Source organism: Podarcis filfolensis (assembly GCF_964270895.1).
Source record: "Podarcis filfolensis genome assembly, chromosome: 12".
Taxonomy (NCBI): Eukaryota; Metazoa; Chordata; class Lepidosauria; order Squamata; family Lacertidae; genus Podarcis; species Podarcis filfolensis.
Genome location: NC_139614.1, coordinates 20,689,014 through 20,707,704, shown reverse-complemented (window position 1 = coordinate 20,707,704; position 18,691 = coordinate 20,689,014). Strand labels below are relative to the sequence as shown.

Sequence of the window (18,691 nt, the reverse complement as noted above, 5' to 3'; positions counted from 1 at the left end):
GGCAGTTAGTCTCCTACCAGATCCTCAGCAGCTATTTCATCACAGGTGCCATGCTTCCAATAAAATGGAAGAGTGCACACAGTGGTACCTCGGGTTAAGTACTTAATTCGTTCCGGAGGTCCGTTCTTAACCTGAAACTGTTCTTAACCTGAAGCACCACTTTAGCTAATGGAGCCTCCCGCTGCTGCTGCGCCGCCAGAGCACGATTTCTGTTCTCATCCTGAAGCAAAGTTCTTAACCTGAAGCATTATTTCTGGGTTAGCGGAGTCTGTAACCTGAAGCGTATGTAACCTGAAGCATATGTAACCTGAGGTACCACTATACATACTAAGTACTATCTGTAATTAGGTTTTCTAGTCAACAGGTGGGGAAAAATTGCCCCCATCCCATTCTTTACAGTTCTGTGGAGTGGTACTCGCTTTTGATAAATTCCTATCCTTCACTCTTGTGTCTACTGTTAAATATAACAAGAGGATCATGGTGAAGAGAAGTATACTTGAATCTCTATTTATACCTGAGTTCAAGTCCCCAGCTGCTTATGGAAGTCAATAGGTTGTCAGAGGTAGGCTTCTTTAAGTGTAAATGGTGCTCATGGAAAACCAATGTATGAGCTCCTTGATGGGCAGGATAAAAATGGTATTTTAAAAATATAGATATTAAGAAAAAAATTGTCTGCTAGCTGTAATTATACATATACTAACGTTACCCCAAATGTTGGTTTCAAATCCCTATTGTAGAACTCTATTTTAACTTGAATTCTGCCCAACTAAAAAGTGTTTTTAGATATTTTTAAAATGTTTTCAGACCGGAGGTTACAAAAAAAGTGTACTTTGCAAGTGGTAAGCCACAGAACAAACCTTAGGTACAAATCATGGTTTTTCTAAAGTGAGATAAACCATGAGCCCATGTGCTGATGTATTGCTAAGCCAAACCATGGCTTTGCTCACAGCAGGAGCACCAGAGGAGAAGCAAAGTGCCCAGAATCTTCTCACCAGTAGCCCATGTATTTTCAGTAAGTTGTGGCATGGCTTTGAATTATTTGTGAACTGGATCAATATGTACTTGCAGGTCAAAATTGTAAACTTCACAAAGCAGCTTTTTAACTTTGGGATAAATCAACAATTAGAAGATCTGCTGCATTATTTAGATTGTCAGTTGGGAAAGTCTGCTAAAAAGTTGCAGAAGCAGGATAAATTATATGATCTCTGTGAAAGATATATTGAAGACTCTACCTTTGGAAGCTGTATCTATTCTATTTTACAGAACTTATTTTTTGGGGGAAATTTAATAGTGCTAAGGCCAATGACCAATATAAATCTATCCATCAACAAAACATGTAGCAAAGTCTGATATCACTCCTTTTTCCCCTGAAAGCGGGAGACAGCCATAGAGAAGAAACACAAAATCTGAAAAACAATTTAGAATTCTGAAAGCTTAAGCAACTTTGCTTTTAAAATAGAGAGTTAAAAAGAAGAAGAATTCGTTTTACTTTTACAGTCATAAGTGACAACCATTTTGTGTGGGAGTTCCATTCCTGGCACTCATGCGCCCCACATTATTTTGCCCCACCCTTGCTCTGCCTTCTTCCAGGTCCAAAAGAATCTGCACATCAGCGATTGCGCATCAATTTGGACGTGCCTAAAATGGCCGCTGCCTGAACTCTGATTCAGCATGGAAATTAAGGAGCTGAGCTATGGGGATGTATCTAACACTCAGAGCAGAATAACTGAATAAATGGACATGACAAACAGTCCATGAATTTCAATTAGACTACTATGAGTATAACTTAATTGGATACACTCCTATGGTTTCAGCAAAGTCACAAAATAATCCCCTTCCACATAATACTGTCAAATGTTGGAAAAAGACTCTACCTTTGCTTCATATAAATACTAGCTTTCTAAATGAAGGGAACCTTTTACATCATTAGATTTACAATGCACTACTTCAGATGTAGGCTCTTAATTGAAGATTTTAAAAAAAGCATTGTAGGCTAAGAAGATATTCTTTCCGAAAGTCCTAAATCAAAATTCCTACAGTGTACCTGAATAGCATGATACTATATGAAACAAAATGGTAAAATAATAATAATAATAGCAGAGAGGAAAGCTGATACATAAAGTAAAGGTAACACACTTAACGCATCGCATATGATGATTAAATAAAGGAAATTTCTTTTTTCTAAACAACAGCACCACTTAGTGGAAGTACGATGTATGATGCACGCTGGAAATGACAACACCACAAATGAAACAGGCGTGGGTCTGGCTTTCCAATAAAAATGAGACAGGCAAACATACCATGAGTTGCTGTAGCAACTATCCCTTGGAGGGCAGTGAGATTCTGGACAGGAACCGACACTTGAGCATCACTGCCTGTAACTACATCTCCTAGTAAATAAAGTTAAAAAAAACTTTACCGTAACAGAAATATAAGTCTCTCATTTTTTGTATAACTAAGAATGGGAAATGACCCCTTTCTATTACAAATACAATGTTTGACATCTGATCTACTTTCCCTGAGATATATGCCTAACTGTCATCTGATTCTTCCATTTCACTTCAACTTTAATGCCAACATTCCCTACATTTACAAATCTACTACTCCACAGAGTATGCATTTATTTGAACAATTTGTAAAATCTTAAAAATAAGAACACACACTTTTTTTGAACCTTGTAAAACTTGGTAAACAAAGACCACCACAGATACCTGGTGTATAAAGATTTAGGATAATGATTATGTCTAATTTCACATTACACCTCTTAAATATATGTCAAACATGAGCTCTAAAAGGATTCTTGAAGTCAGTTCTTGATAAGAAAATGGGAATAATTAACTTATTATTAAGAAATATTAAAGCAAAGTTCTTTATCTTAAGAATGTTAACAGTTATAAGAAGTGTATTCTATTAATTTTCAAATATAACAAGAGATATCTTTTGAAAAGAAGACTGTCTTCCTCAGTCCCTGGATGCCTTTGTTTAATATTATAAACCAACTGGAGTCTTTTCATTAGCTATTGCTTTTACGATCAATTTACAGCATTTCCACAGCAGGAACTCAACACACAAAGTTTCCAATAAAGGTATAAATTATTGGTAATTAACAGTGTAACCCTATACATGTCTACTCAGATGTAAGTCCCACTGAACTCTTTGAGGCTTAATCTCAGGCAAGTGGGTATAAAGTTGCTGCCCAAATTATTTATTGGTAATAATCCCCTAAACATTAACCAGAATTATATATCATTAGGGTTTAATATGACAGTCAGATCAACCAAGCATTTCTGTTCCTACTACAGCATGAATTGCCCAGGAGGTAATGCCAGTATAAAGGTAAAGGTAAAGGGACCCCTGAACGTTAGGTCCAGTCGTGGACAACTCTGGGGTTGCGGCGCTCATCTCGCTTTACTTGCTGAGGGAGCAGGCATACAGCTTCTGGATCCAAGCCACTTCTGGCGAACCAGAGCAGCGCATGGAAATGCTGTTTACCTTCCCGCCGGAGCGGTACTTATTTATCTACTTGCACTTTGACGTGCTTTCGAACTGCTAGGTTGGCAGGAGCAGGGACCAAGCAATGGGGGCTCACCCCGTTGTGGGGATTTGAACCACCGACCTTCTGATCGGCAAGCCCTGGGCTCTGTGTTTTAGACCACAGCGCCACCCGCGTCCCTTAATGCCAGTATAATGAGCCACTAACAGTAGAACAAGAAGAAAACAGTCTAACTTCACTTTTAGATTTTAATAAGTATTCTGAATATTTGTTTTTGACAATAATGAGACATGCATGGTTTTGAGTCTGACATTTAGAGCACCATTACTGATTAACAGAAGAGGACCTATAAAGAAACAATGTGCACTTGGGGCTGGTAGTCTGCGCTGTAAAGGTGATGAAGATACGGAATCTAACATTGCACTTTTCCTTCAGTTTTTTGTTTAGTTTTGTAGATTCTCTCTCACATGCAGACCTAAGTAACAGGAGCAAGGAAAACAGTCAACCTCCTGCATGTTGAAATAAATACACCCTCATAAGTATCTGCAAGATGTGTGACTTGTTCTGTGGTTGTTATGTAATCATATTGCTTCCCTATGTAACAAACAGAAGGTAAATCAAATCCTAAACACTGTTATGAGTTTGATGGTGCCAGACTCCTATAATCCCTGGATTAAGCAAAAATCAGAATTTAATCTGGCCTTGGGGGTTTAAAATGGGTGCAAGAGGACTCTAATCCCTGGCTCTAGTAAGTGTTAAGAGCTAATTAAGTCAGTCTAGCTTCCTCTTGAGGTGATTGTTTGAATCCAAGGATGCAACGACGGGAGTAGCAAGACCCTCTTGGGGTGCTGAAGCTGTGAACCCCTACATTGCAGGCTCAGGTTGTTTTGTTTTGTTGTTGTATAGTCGTTGAGTCGTGTCCGACTCTTCGTGACCCCATGGACCAGAGCACACCAGGCACTTCTGTCTTCCACTGCCTCCCGCAATTTGGTCAAACTTATGCTGGTAGCTTCGAGAACACTGTCCAACCATCTCATCCTCTGTCGTCCCCTTCTCCTTGTGCCCTCCATCTTTCCCAACATCAGGGTCTTTTCCAGGGAGTCTTCTCTTCTCATGAAGTGGCCAAAGTATTGGAGCCTCAGCTTCAGGATCTGTCCTTCCAGTGAGCACTCAGGGCTGATTGACTTCAGAATGGATCGGTTTGATCTTCTTGCAGTCCATGGGACTCTCAAGAGTCTCCTCCAGCACCATAATTCAAAAGCATCAATTCTTTGGCAATCAGCCTTCTTTATGGTCCAGCTCTCACTTCCATACATCACTACTGGGAAAACCATAGCTTTTACTATACGGACCTTTCTTGGCAAGGTGATGAATAAACCAAATATCATAAGTACACCACAGTCTTCACTGCACCTCATTTCCAAAAGGAAACACAAACCCTGTGTAAATTCCTGGAACCTCTGGAATCCTGCACTACTTGGGAGATTGGGGTGGTGTGAAACAATATCAATTTGGTAATTGACTAAATTTACAAGAGTGCCTAGCATGCCATGTCATGAACCAGGCCTATAATGGTCATGATTTCTATGGTCTGGCCAACTTCCACAATACAAAAAAACAAAACAAAACCCTACTTTGGGGCATGCAGGCTAAAAAAATCCAGTTACAAGAAGTTATATTTTTTTTATGTTCCATTTCCTTCTATGAAATCGTGTTTGCTAGTTACAACCATACATGTTTGCTTTTTTCTTTGTTGATTCTGCTTGTCTGTCCTCCTTTCAAGGAATTCCAGCATTTGAAGTGCTAAAACCTTTGTTGTTAGGCTGATGTTCCCCACTTTGTTGGGGGGTGGGGTGGGGGGTGCCAGCCTTGATTGGTTTTTAACAAGCCTTGCCTATTGCTCTTATGCACAGTGTTGGTTGGTCATTCTTTCTCTCATCCTGACAGCTTTTCCCTAAAGGATGGGACACCAGAGATTCAAAACCGATTTGCAGATTGTATTTTCAGTTGCAGTTTTCTTACTGTTGAGTAAATTTGCTTGTTTCTGTTCCATTAACTTAGAACTAATGGAGTCAAGTGGCAAACCTTCAATGTCCTGCTATGGTTTTGGAAAATGGACTTGTAACTCTTAGAAGTTTCTAACTGTGCAAGTATAAACTTTAGGTGTTTTGGGGTTTTTTGTTTACCTACTCAGGACAATGAAATTCTGCTTTTTCAGGTGATCTTGAAATACCTCCTTTCCGGTATGTGTGAATGCCATGCGAATTGAGATGTCCCAAGCATCTCACAAAATTGTAATGGTGATGCCTGATGACTAGACAGTTTCGTGATCCTTTGAATTTTTATAGGAATAGGCTAAAGATCTACCTAAATAAATAAGTATTGATTAGCACTTCTCTTTACATAGTGAACAGCCAGTTTGGGGATTACTATTAAGTTAACAGCAATACTTCAGAGGAGTTTAGCAAACTTGATAGTGGTCTTTCAAATCCATATGTGGGTGGCCTGTCCTCAAAACACTTTTAACAAACTTTAACGGTAGCCTGGTAATCTGGGGTTGCTTTTACATGCTCAGTGGCTCTTTAAACTAATAAAAGGAAGACCAAGCATGATTTTATACAACAACAGTGAAGCCTAACCCATATAGAAATATTAGTCATAGTTTTAAGACATCATCATGAATCGAAGGCATTTACAGTGAATGCAAAATTTTTTTTGCTTAAAAGCAGAAATTTGTTGTTGTTTTTAAATAGTATGAATGTTTATTAGCAGCAGCAGTTAATACCAGTAAAAACAACAATGGATGCATGGCACTTTGGTAGCACAGATTTATGTTTGGTCACAACATGTTTCAATATCTTATTCAAAACTGGGGAGGGAGTGTTACAGTCAAACCTCAGCTCCCAAACGCCTCTGTTACCGTATGTTTTGGCTCCCAAAAAGTGTAAGTGTTCCCGTTTTCAAATGTTTTTCGGAAGCTGAACATCTGACGTAGCTTCCGCTTGAGTACAGGAAGCTCCTGCAGCCAATCGGAAGCTGTGCCTTGGTTGTCAAACATTTTGGAAGCTGAATGGGCTTCCGGAACAGATTAAGTTCGACAACCGAGGTTTGACTGTACAAGGATGTTTATAAATAACAACAACTTCTCAATCACTTCTGCTATACTAAATACAGAACTACAAGTTAAGAATAAAAATACCAGAAACCAACAAACTTCAAGTTCACTAAAAGGAGTATATTTTACAGACATTTGTCAAATCTTATGTAGTAGATCATAAAGCAAACTGATATGTCAGCAGAAGCAATAAGAGTGTTTCAGGCATCTTAGGGTTAGGTAAAAGTAAATGGACCCCTGACCATTAGGTCCAGTCGTGACCAACTCTGGGGTTGCGGCGCTTATCTCGCTTTACTGGCTGAGGGAGCGAGCGTACAGCTTCCGGGTCATGTGGCCAGCATAGGGTTAGGTAGTCTGTCCTAATTGCAAGACAGCCTTTACATGGAGTGGTGGCTTTTTCATAGTCATGACCTCCCCGAGAAAGCACAAGAGGAAGTGTGAGGAAACACTGTGACCAAGGCTCTGGCAGAGCATTTAGTGTGCGTAAGTGTGGTGTGGTGAGATACACATCTGATCATCTGGTTGAGCTACTTCTTTAGAATGAGAATTTTAGGAGTAACATGACCTTTATAGTTATTTGACTATGCTAATGCATGCTTTTCTCTTATTGCCACTAATAGAAAAGAGAACGTTTATAAATCATGAATGGAGCTTAGACTCAAAATGACATATGAATAGTCATGCTCCTGTATCTGAAGCCACAAAATACAGCAACATTTCTTCAGCGCTAAATCAGAACAAGTGATTCAACAACTTGTTGAATTTAGTAGTTTCCCCACGAGTGTTATAAATAATCAAAATATACCAATATATATTCAAAGTATCTTCAAAACAGGCCAAAATTTGATAATTATTTTTTTTTACAAAGTTGTAATAGTGTTTATTAGTAAAAGGGCAAACACATGAATGAATATACTTAAAATACCCCTTTGCAAACTACCATATGAGATTCTATATTGCAAAGCACTGAGGAATGGTGTGGTGATGACTGACTGAACTTTCTCACTATAACAGAAGTAGATTTGGGCAGGGCAGGGAAACACATAGGGAAAGGGTACAGAATCAGGTCAAGGAAGGCACCAGGAGATAGGGGCTAGAGAAGGTAGCAGTCAGAAGCAGCAAGCAAAGGGGTTAGGGCAAAGAGGGCTGGCAGATGCAATAGCATGGAAAGAAGGTGAAACAAGATGGAGAACTTGGAGAGTGGCAGGGTAACTGCAGAAAGGGTTTTAGTTTAGAAGAGAGATAAACATGATCAGGAGCTGAGAAGCTGTGGAAGGCTGAAGGTCACATGTAGACTTGATAAAACTGCCCAAATATTGGGCTAAAAGCCTCTAAGCTTTGCTCATTATAGGATTCCGTCTCAAAACCAAGTAATGTCATATATTTACCTTTGCTTAGTTGAACTGGTACGCTTTCAGATTTCATAATTCTCTGTTGCTGCTGCTGCTGTTGTTGCTGCTGCAGTTGTTGTTGAGGGAGCTCCACTGAGCTCCTAATGGGCACTGCAACAGAAGAAAAGCTGCCACTGCTACCTACAACTAGCCCAGTGGCACCACCTGATGTCATGGCTGGGGAAATCAGCTTTCGGCCAAAATTCAGTAAGCTACTAGAAACTTTATTGATGTTCAGCGGAGCAACCTTGGCACTGACACTGCAAAACAAGAGGAAACACAGCACTGCTACAATAGTGTTGTATGTGGTATTGTCAAAAACTTTCTCACCCCCCCCCCATAGGACTCTATAAGGACAAGCACTATTTTTCAGAGTTCAGTTTTAATGAAAGAAGAGCCATTAGCCTATAAGGAATGAACCTTATTGGCAATTTCAGGGACTCAGGAAATAGTTTCCTCCTTGTCTGAACCACCTGAAAACCACACTGAATTTTCTCCCACAGAAGCAACCGTTTAACATTTATTCAAACTGGGGGGGGGGGGAGTTCTCTCACAAATATTTTTCAGATGGAAGCAACATTTTTCCTTCACTTGTGACTATAATGGTGACCTCAGTGTCAAGTGTAGGTGGCAGTTATTGTCTTCCACACCGACGATGTCAAAAAGGCCGTGCCATAGACATGAATCTGATAGTCCATTCATTTCAAAATCACAAGCTGAGTCGGTGAGGTCAGGTGAGAAATCCCCTCCCACATACAGACATGAACACCAAGGCTCAACCTTTGTCACTGCTGAGAAGGAAATGCAGAGCTTCCTTTCCACTCCTTAGAGGTTATGATTTTAATTTACACTCCACTTTCCTTTTACTGAAGCACACAAAACAGCTTACAAAGAAACCAAGATACTGTGAGGCTAAATAAGGTAAGGCGCCACATAAAATCCCAACAAAGACAAAGCAATATAAAACAGGAGCAGCATACATAACCTCAGAATGAAATGGAAGTCTACTTAAGCAAAACTTCACTGCACACCTAAAAGCAGACATATGTCCCTTTCTTTCCCACCTCTGCTTAAGAGGTAATGGAATAGCTCAGGCACTGCTGCTGTTGAGAGGAAGATGTTGAGATGGAGAGACTTGGGTCCTTTTACTGGACTAGCTGTGCACCAGCTGTAATCCTGTACAGTGTTCTTAGAACTCTCCTTTCCTAAACAATAATTCTGATGCTCCATCTGCTTGTTTATTCCCCCCTCGCTATGTCCTTGACATAGCAGTGACTTTCCGAAGCAGCAGTTTAAGCAAACAAGGATTGGGACAGGAAGTTATAGATAGAAGAGATTTGACAAATTAAGTGCTCTCTCTCTCTCTCTCTCTCTCTCTCTGCTACCTTTGAATGTTTCGATATATAGATGTAAGAGATGGTTTTAGCCACCAAACAAGGATCCATATCTATGGCTTAACCATCAAGATGCACAAAAATTACACAACTATTACCAGAAAAATGGGGATTGATTATGTTACACAGTCATTAAGAAATACATTTAAAAGCAAGGTATTACTTTAAAAACATGAATGTCAAGAAGATGTGAATCCAGACTCTGGAGAAGATGATTTTGTTTCAGAACAATAAGCATCATTGACCTTGGATATCAATGGATATTTTTAAAACAAGCTGTGTTTTGCTCAGATGAAAATGTTTTGTTTAAGAAAGCTGATTCAAGTATGTTCCCATTATGTAGCCACTGGGAAACTTGCTATAAATACAACACAATTGTGTGGTTTTTAATTCTGCATTTTTAATATGTTTTTTGCAAAGCATATACATTAATTAAAATTTGAATCACAATGTTGAAATCTACTATATATTTTGGAAAGTGGTTTGTCTGTCTGTCCATTTGTTTGTCCTCTATACATTTGGATGCCTGTTGAGATAACATTGCCAAACTTGGCAAGAGGATTCCCGAGGTAGGGGGGTTGCTCTTCACTGACATTTAGATGCCAGGCACCATATTGAATCAAGATGGCAGACCAAAACATCACTTTGGTGTGACTTTGCCCATTTTTTTGCATTGTTTGGGCCACCTCTTAATAAATCATCACTAAACTCGGAATGAGAGCTTCTGAGGTACGGTGGCAGACTGTTTTAAATCAAAACTGTGTGACTTCGCCCAGTTTTTGACATAGTTTCAGCCACATTTTAAGATATCGCCAACAAATTCAGCACATGGGTCGCTGAGGTAGAGATGAGGGGCCTAAGTTGATGTTCAGGTGCCAAGTGGTACAGTGGTACCTCAGGTTACATATGCTTCAGGTTACAGACTCCGCTAACCCAGAAATAGTGCTTCAGGTTAAGAACTTTGCTTCCGGATGAGAACAGAAATTGTGCTCCAGTGGCGCAGCGGCAGCAGGAGGCCCCATTAGCTAAAGTGGTGCTTCAGGTTAAGAACAGTTTCAGGTTAAGAACGGACCTCCGGAACAAATTAAGTACTTAACCAGAGGTACCACTGTATTTTGAATCAAGATGAGGGGCTAAAATGCGACCTGTGGCATGACTTTGCCCATTTTTTGCATATGTTTGGCCATCTCTAGAGATACCATCACCAAACTCAGCACAAGGGTTCCAGATATGGAGGCCACAGACTTCATTTCCATTGCTATGCTGAATGCCATTTTGAAGCAAGATGGAGGTCCAAAATGTGACTTTGGCATGACTTCACCCCTTTTTTAATACAAGTTTGGGTGCCTCTCAAGATACTGTGGCCAAACTCAGCACAAGAGTTTCTGAGTTGGGGTTGGGAGTCTTTGCCACTGTTTGGATGCCAGGCCTAATTGTGAATCAAGATGGTGGACTGAAACATGACTTTGGTATGATTTCACCCAATTTTTGGTATAATGGGTCCAAACTCAAAAATTAAACTATCAATTTAAAACCACAGTATTTTGGAGTTTCTAAAAAAAACCTAGAGAGCACTTAGCGCAGGATTCCTCAACCTTGGCCCTCCAGATGTTTTGAAAATACAATTCCCATCATACCAGACCACTGGTCCTGCTAGCTAGGGATCATGGGAGTTGTAGGCCAAAAACAGCTGGAGGGCCGAAGTTGAGGAAGCCTGACTTAGTGCTTCTAGCTAGCATGTAATGCTATGCTTGTTCCTCCCTCTCTTCAGTTTCTGCTTTTATAATCTTTCCCTATAGCAAGGCCATCCACATGTGCTCCCCCCCGAACCCTAAACTCGCTTTCCTAACTGACACTTAACTGTTAGCATTTTACACCCAGTGTCCTTTACCTCACCTTGAGATTAATCCATTTTGCTTCATGCAGGCATGCTGCTATGTTGAACTTGCACATACTTGATTCAAAGAATTCAACCTAGAAATGGCTGTAGCTATCTATAACACTGGAAAAATGGTATCCTCTTGTGTATTGTGGGACAAATTTTGCCCTAGGTCTTAACTGAAAGGCTTAATTAATTAATGCAACAATTAAATTAACAAACTGCAGCTCTTATTTGAAAAAGTACAATTATTTAATGCCTGAGCCAAGTCTGTGTATCCCACTCTTATATACAGATATCCTTATCTAAAGGGGTGGCGTGCCAAGATGCCCTTTAACCATGTGGCTGCCGACAACTGACATTGTCAATCAGATTGTCCCTGAGAAAAAGTTTTGCCACCACTTGGTAAACTTTGGTTCCTGACTAAATCTTATTTTTATTTAATGCTCTTAATAGAAGGTGTGCCAACTGTCATGAGTAATTACAGTGGTACCTCAGGTTAAGTACTTAATTCATTCCGGAGGTCCGTTCTTAACCTGAAACTGTTCTTAACCTGAGGTACCACTTTAGCTAATGGGGCCTCCCGCTGCTGCCGCGCCACCAGAGCACAATTTCTGTTCTCATCCTGAAGCAAAGTTCTTAACCTGAAGCACTATTTCTGGGTTAGCAGAGTCTGTAACCTGAAGCGTATGTAACCTGAAGCGTAAGAAACCCGAGGTACCACTGTACTGAGACCAGGAGCCTGCCAGGTCTGAGGTCTTGAACAAAGTGTCCTCTGGGGCGCTTTTTGTCTTCTCCCTTCACACAATGCCACATTTGCCCCCTCCCCGCTGTGGCTCTACTGCTTTGTCTGCAGTTTTCTTCCTTCTGCTATTTTTCTGCTAACCCTAACCCTTAACCCTACTACCCTGATTGATCTCCTCACCAAGCAGCAGTGGGAGTCAGGAAGTGGTCCTTTTTTCTTTTTTAACATTTGGGGGAGTGGGTGGGATTTTAATATGGGTCTCCCTGCTGCTAGTCCATTTATCAAACCACGACACCATGCTGGATCTATGGTGTGAAGTCGAGCAAGGATCTACCTATTTAACGGTCAGGGAAAGGTCTCTGAAATATAAGATAGGGCCGCCATCACCTTTACCTATTTTGACATTTGCTAAAAAGATCAACACATTCTTCTTAGACTAGATAAAGGACTCCGGATGAGCAGGAGTTGCCCACTTTATGTTGTCAGGGTCAGTGAGTGCTCCCTGTGAACACAGCTTCATATATATGAAATCTCCGAGTTTAATGGCAGTATACCACCAAACATTTATTTACTTAATATATTAGGCACCTGCTGGGAGCAACACTACAAATGACAATTGCCCTCAATTGCTTCGCATAATCATCTGGCTGGCCACTGTGATAAAACAGGACATTGGGTCACATGGACCGTTGGTCTGATCCAGGCTGGGGTTTTCTTAGTTTTTCTCATTTGTAAAAACCAAGTTCAGCAATCAGTTTTACCTGTTACCTAATTTAAAAACAGAAACAAATCATGGTTGCAACCCTATGCAATTCTACTCAAGAGCAGGCCTCTGATGCACATGGAACTTAGTCCCAAGTGAATATAGGATTATTAACCTGTATAAGTTTTTTCTAAAGACATTTTATTTGGGCAAAATACGATAAAGGCTTACCGAGTTTTATTCATCAAGTCTGCTCCACGTGCTTTGTAGTAATCCAAATTTTGTTGAAACTGGTAAGTCACAGGTCTTGGATTTCTCTAAAAATATAGAATGATCATACTGCATAAGTAAAAGCATGGATAGCAAATTGTCATTATACTGTAACATAATACTATTCATATCATTTGTCCCAGCTAAAAGTATTAGGGAAAATTATGGCTATGTTTCAGGTTACTATTCTTTTTCTGACTAAATCTAGCATAGCCACTAGATGGTGCATACAACCTTCTCTCCCACTATTACAAACAAATACAGGATAGAATGTTAGCCCACAATGGGAGGCTACATATTTTGTACAGAATATTGAAATAGCTGTCTTATTTTTCCTTCAAAGGTGGCAAATGAAAAAATAGTATTTTTAATTTAAATTAAACTTTGCTTTAAGTAAATTATTCTGGATTAATAATCTATTTCTATAAAAGAACACACATTATTTGATAGTACCTTTAAAGAACATATGCAGATAACACAACAAGCAAACAAAACTATGGTGAGATATATATATATTTTTAAAAAACCTAATCATAATTGAAGAAGTTTCTATGATTTGGTTCTGTGCTTCAAGATCAATTTTCTCTTAAATGTAGAGAAGATTGGTTTCAAACTGCTTTTAGAAATAAAATGTCCAATAATGGGAGACTTGGTATGGTAGCATGCTATAACCTCTATATCAGGGCTGAGGAAACTGTGGCCTACAGATGGTCTTGTACTACAGCTCTTCCCCATCCCTAGTTTTAAGCCTCAAGGGATTTCTGCTGGGATATTTTTCATTCAGGTTGCTAAAATTCTATACTCATTGCTGTCTAGAGACACTACAATGTCTATTCTATCTTGAAGCCTTCCAAGCTAGAAATCAATAAAAAGCAACACTATTTTGAGCTCGTGAACTGTAATAGGAATTAGCAGGGAAGTTTTCATACCTGTAGCTATAAGTTTTCTGAAGCTATATCAACATATTTATGCACATCAATGACAATTCAATAACTTCAGGGGAAGAAACGTCTCCCCCCCATCTTTTTTTACTTTGATTGTACATTTACAAAGCTTTCTATTTTACTAACCAGAGATAAAACAACATTTTTGGTATATTTCTGTTCCAGAAATTAACAAGATTTAGAAACTGCACTACAAAATAAAACTCATGTTTCTTGAGTGCTAGGTGTTTATAAACTTCAGGTTCTGCTTATTCATTTTTGAGTGTGTGTGTGTGTGTGTGTGTGTGTGTGTGTAAAACACTGCAGCTATTAGAAAGGAATTGAAGTTGAGCACTGCTCTAAGCCAGGCATAGGCAACCTTTGGCCCTCCATATGTTTTGGCCTACAACTCCCATGATCCTTAGCTAACAGGATCAGTGGTCAGGGATGATGGGAATTGTAGTTCAAAACATCTAGAGGGCTGAAAGTTGCCTATGCCTGCTCTAAGAACTACTATTCCCAAGTATGCCATTAGGCGGTAGATGGGGACAAGGGCAAGGAGTTGGAAGGCAGAGCTATGTGTGGCATGAGTCCTTCCCTATGTCCCCTAAGTTAGCCTGCTGCCTTAAGCTATGGTGGAACAGGCTGCCGCATCATCAGTGTTGAAGTAAAACTAAACCGTTAGTCTGGTCTTCTGAACATGGAATGGGTACGTGTGTGTGGCCACTTTGTCCAAATCAGGCAGCAAGGTGTCTTGGGCTGTCCCTTGATTTTATTATGAAAAACCAAGCTTGTAAACACGCCTTCATTTTCGTGAGCAGGACTTGTAAACAGGGGCATTTGCGAGGGTGACCTGCAACACATGTGCCATGTTTGTCTTCTTGTCTGAGAATGTGCAAAACCACACCTGCGGCAAGATGAGGAATTTCTTGAAAGAGCTGAGCGGACTGTTCTGCAACAGTGATGCAGGGAGGGAGGGAAAAAATGCCCCTAGGGAGGAGATTGCCCATTGCAGGAGATGAGCCCCTGTCAGGAGTCATGCTGGCGCTGCAAAGTTGATTCTACGCCAGGGGTCAGCAAACATTGTTAGCAGGGCGCCGGTCCACTGTCCCTCAGACCTTGTGGGGGGCCCGACTATATTTTGAAAGAAAAAATGAATGAATTCCTATGCCCCACAAATAACCCAGAGATGCATTTTAAATAAAAGCACACATTCTACTCATGTAAAAACACGCTGATCCCTGGACCATCCGCGGGCCGGATTTAGAAGGCAATTGGGCCGGATCCGGTCCCCAGGCCTTAGTTTGCCTACCCATGTTCTATGCCGTCACAGAATCAGAATTCAAAATGACCTTAACAGATTGGAGAACTGGGCACAGGCATGCAATAACAAACTGAATTTCAATAGGAACAAATGTCAAGTTCTGGACTTAGGCATGAAGAACCAGTTACACAAATATAAGATGGGGGACACCTGACTTGTCAGCAGCACATGTGAAAATGATCTAGAGTTCTTAGTAGATGACAAGCATAACATGAGTCAAAAGTGTGATGCAGCAGCAGCAAAAAAGAAAAAGAAAAAATAAGAAAAGAAAAGAAAAAGAAATCTAATGCCATTCTAGGTTGCATCAACAGAAGTATAGTGTCCCGATCAAGAGAAGTAATAGTACCACTCTATTCTGCCTTGGTCAGAGTACTGTGTCCAACTCTGGGCACCACAATTTAAGAAGGCTATTGACAAGTAAGAATGTGTGTGGAAGATGGTGACCAAGAAGTCTGGAAATCAAGACTTATGAGGAACAGTTGAAGGAGTTGGGTATGTATAGCTTGGAAAAGAGGAGACTGAGAGGAGGTACAATAGCCATCTTCAAATAGCTAATTCTATTTATTTATATTCTTTTTATATTAAACTACAAGCAATGTATGGGCTATTCTTTCACTATTTGAATCAAATTTCTCCTTGCAAGTACCTATATAATGGATTTTGTTGTAATGAAACATTGCTTTCATTGAAAAATTCAATAGAGTTCTGGTGGGTGTAGGGAATAACCTCCCATTGATACCTATGATGAAGATGGAGCCACATACTTGTGGATCTGCTGCTTATCACTGTCATGCATTTATAGAACCTTACTCACTAGTAGGGTTGACATATGTCTGGAATTTCCCAGACATAGCCAGCATTAGGCTGTCGGAAACAGTGTCCAGGTGGAAATCCGGATGTACGGCAACCCATTTTGGGAGTGAAGATTTTGGTGAATTTCCTTAAAAAGAGTTCAACAACTTTGGGAAAAACTTTAAAAAGCTGAACAACTTTGGCAAAAAAACCCCAACAACCTTTGCGTCTGGATTTGCACTTTTTGAAATATGGCAATCCTTCTCACTAGATCAGAATGAACACCTGCACATACAAAATCATGATCCTGCAAAATTAGTCTAAGAGAAAACTAGTACTGTCTGGACCCATACTTAGAGATAATGCAAAGGTAACACTCCCAGCGTCTTAAAGAATTAGAATACTAGAACTGTAGAGTTGGAAGGGACCACAAAGGTCATTAGTTCAATCCCCTACAATGCAGGAATCTTTTGCCCAATGTGGGGCTCAAACCACGACCTTGAGATTAAGTGCCTCATTAGGGTCACTTAGCTTCAAATCATGGGTCAGGATCGCGAGAATTCTGTACACTTCTATGCACATAAGAATATTTTGCCGATTTGCTTCTGATTACTCCCACTCGCTCTTTGCTAGATGCCACTACAGAGGTTTTAGTGGTCTTTTGTGTGTGGGACCCCTCCCCCCAAGAAACATTCTGGTACCACATGGAAGACTGGCACAATTCTTTATTTCCAAATCCTTCTTCACTGAAAATCTATCCCAAATCTATTGGTTTAGAATAATCTAAAGCAATTTAAACTTTTAGCACTTCTTTATGATAATACCATATATTGTTTCTGGGTATCAATGCTAAACAGCCTTATTTCAAGACCCCTTCAGCTACACCACCGTTACTGATAGGAGGTTCGTTAAAGTTTTTTTGGCAGACATACTTGGGACAACTACTGTAAGTACTCAAACAAAATATAGCTGGCAACTTCTTTGTACATAATCTAAAATGGTAATGTTCTATATAACAGTTTAGCTTCATAATAAGTCATGGTGATAAGGTTAGCGCAACCACATACACCCAAAGATGAAAATTACTTTGCTTATGTTGCTGTATTAGAATTTTATTTGCTATAGGGTAAAACAGATTTGCAAAATTCACAGTTAACTTAAAACAATAGTTTAAAACCTTTTATTCCTAGGCTTGACTGCCTTCAGGAAGAAAAGAACATCTGGTTATTTAAGGAACACAATATGTTCACATTTTCTATGACTTTTGTTTCTAATTGAGTTTTTAATTTTTCTTTATTTGAACAACTCTAGTTAGAACTGTTTTTTAATCGCTTTATATTTTTGTGATTGCCATCCCTATGTATCTATTTTCCATCTGAAAGCGTCTGCTTTGAAAATTAACGGCACTTCTCATTGGTGGTGGTGCAGAAAAAAACAGGAAACTGCCGGATAGTAAAAATACAGCAAACACCTACTCTAGGTGCTTTGGGCAAAATAATTGGTTTTGCACTCAGCATACTGTCCTTTTCACATCAGGGTAATACTTTGCTTCTGAAAAACAGTGGAGTGCGTACGTTTGAACATTTCTATTAAGAAAACGAAAATTTGGAGACTGCTCTCCATAGCAGTTTTATATTAAAGACATGGAAGTTAGCATTGTTTTAAGAAACCTCAACACAGTCCTTCTAGTATATAAAATAACCACTTCTGAAATGTTGCAAATGAAAAGAAAGGGTTTATCACAGCACATTTTATAAGAATGGCTGCCAATTATCTACTGAGCTTAATTCAAGCTGCTGATACTGGTGTATGAAGCCTACACAGTTTAAGAGCAAGGTATCTAAAAGATCGTCACATCACCTATACACCAAATTGATCACTGTGCTCTGCAGGAGAGATGATCCTGCAGATCTTATTGGAAGGTCTGTTCTGCACAATGTAATAATCAGGCATTTAGCACAGCAGCACCGGCCTCCCATTACAAGTGCCATCTTTTAGGTGCTTGATGAAGATTATCATCTTTCAAAAAGTCTTTTAAGTGGAGATTCCAGTTGCTACCTGTATTCGAACTGAACTTTATTAGGTTTTAAAATTCTTTTATATGCAATTTTTGAAAACATTATTTTTATGTATGCACGTTTTTAATTTTGTTTATATATATATATATATATATATATATATATATATAGTTGTTTAAATATGCTTTTATTGTAAAATCACTTCAAGATGCCTTATTGGAAGCAATTCATAAATGAAATAAATACTAATAATATCAAAAAGAAAGGCAAACCGTAAAAAGGAGAATTCTGAATGATTATTAAATTGTCAGGAAATAAATTTAAAACAATCAAATCAGGCATTTTACATCTATTGTACCTAAATAGCTCAAAAACTGCATGCAAGCAAATATTTACATAATTATACTTCGCATAAAGTTGACAATGCTAGAGGCTTTATTCAGAATGTGATACTTTATTTATTTTGCAGAATTTAAGATCCCCTTTTCCATTCTAGGGCTTGAAGTTTGTTCATATCGCTTATACTGTACTCATGAATACCCCAAGATCGACCAATCAGAGCCAGGTGCAAAAGAAACACTGTTAGAGAAAATGATGCCTCTGAACTCATTCTAAACTATGGTATTTGTTTTCAGTACCAGAAC

At 39.3% G+C, this 18,691-nt stretch overlaps 1 protein-coding gene and 1 long non-coding RNA gene across 30 annotated transcripts in view; one reads left to right on the top strand and one right to left on the bottom strand.

The window, feature by feature from the left end:
- The window catches only part of TBC1D5 (TBC1 domain family member 5), a 248,346-nt gene that overhangs the window by 29,154 nt on the left and 200,501 nt on the right, over positions 1–18,691 (bottom strand). For 19 of the 29 annotated variants that reach the window (XM_083577783.1, XM_083577770.1, XM_083577790.1 and 16 more), the window contains 3 exons: positions 12,952–13,037; positions 7,997–8,259; positions 2,301–2,390 (listed from right to left, as the gene is read on the bottom strand). In XM_083577783.1, coding sequence (XP_083433909.1) covers positions 2,301–2,390; positions 7,997–8,259; positions 12,952–13,037 — 439 coding nt within the window. The remainder of the gene's footprint in view (positions 1–2,300; positions 2,391–7,996; positions 8,260–12,951; positions 13,038–18,691) is intronic. The other 10 variants (XM_083577774.1, XM_083577788.1, XM_083577787.1 and 7 more) reach the window with 1 other exon arrangement.
- LOC310745643 overlaps positions 1–18,691 on the top strand; it is a 56,991-nt gene that overhangs the window by 10,680 nt on the left and 27,620 nt on the right. The window lies entirely within an intron of this gene.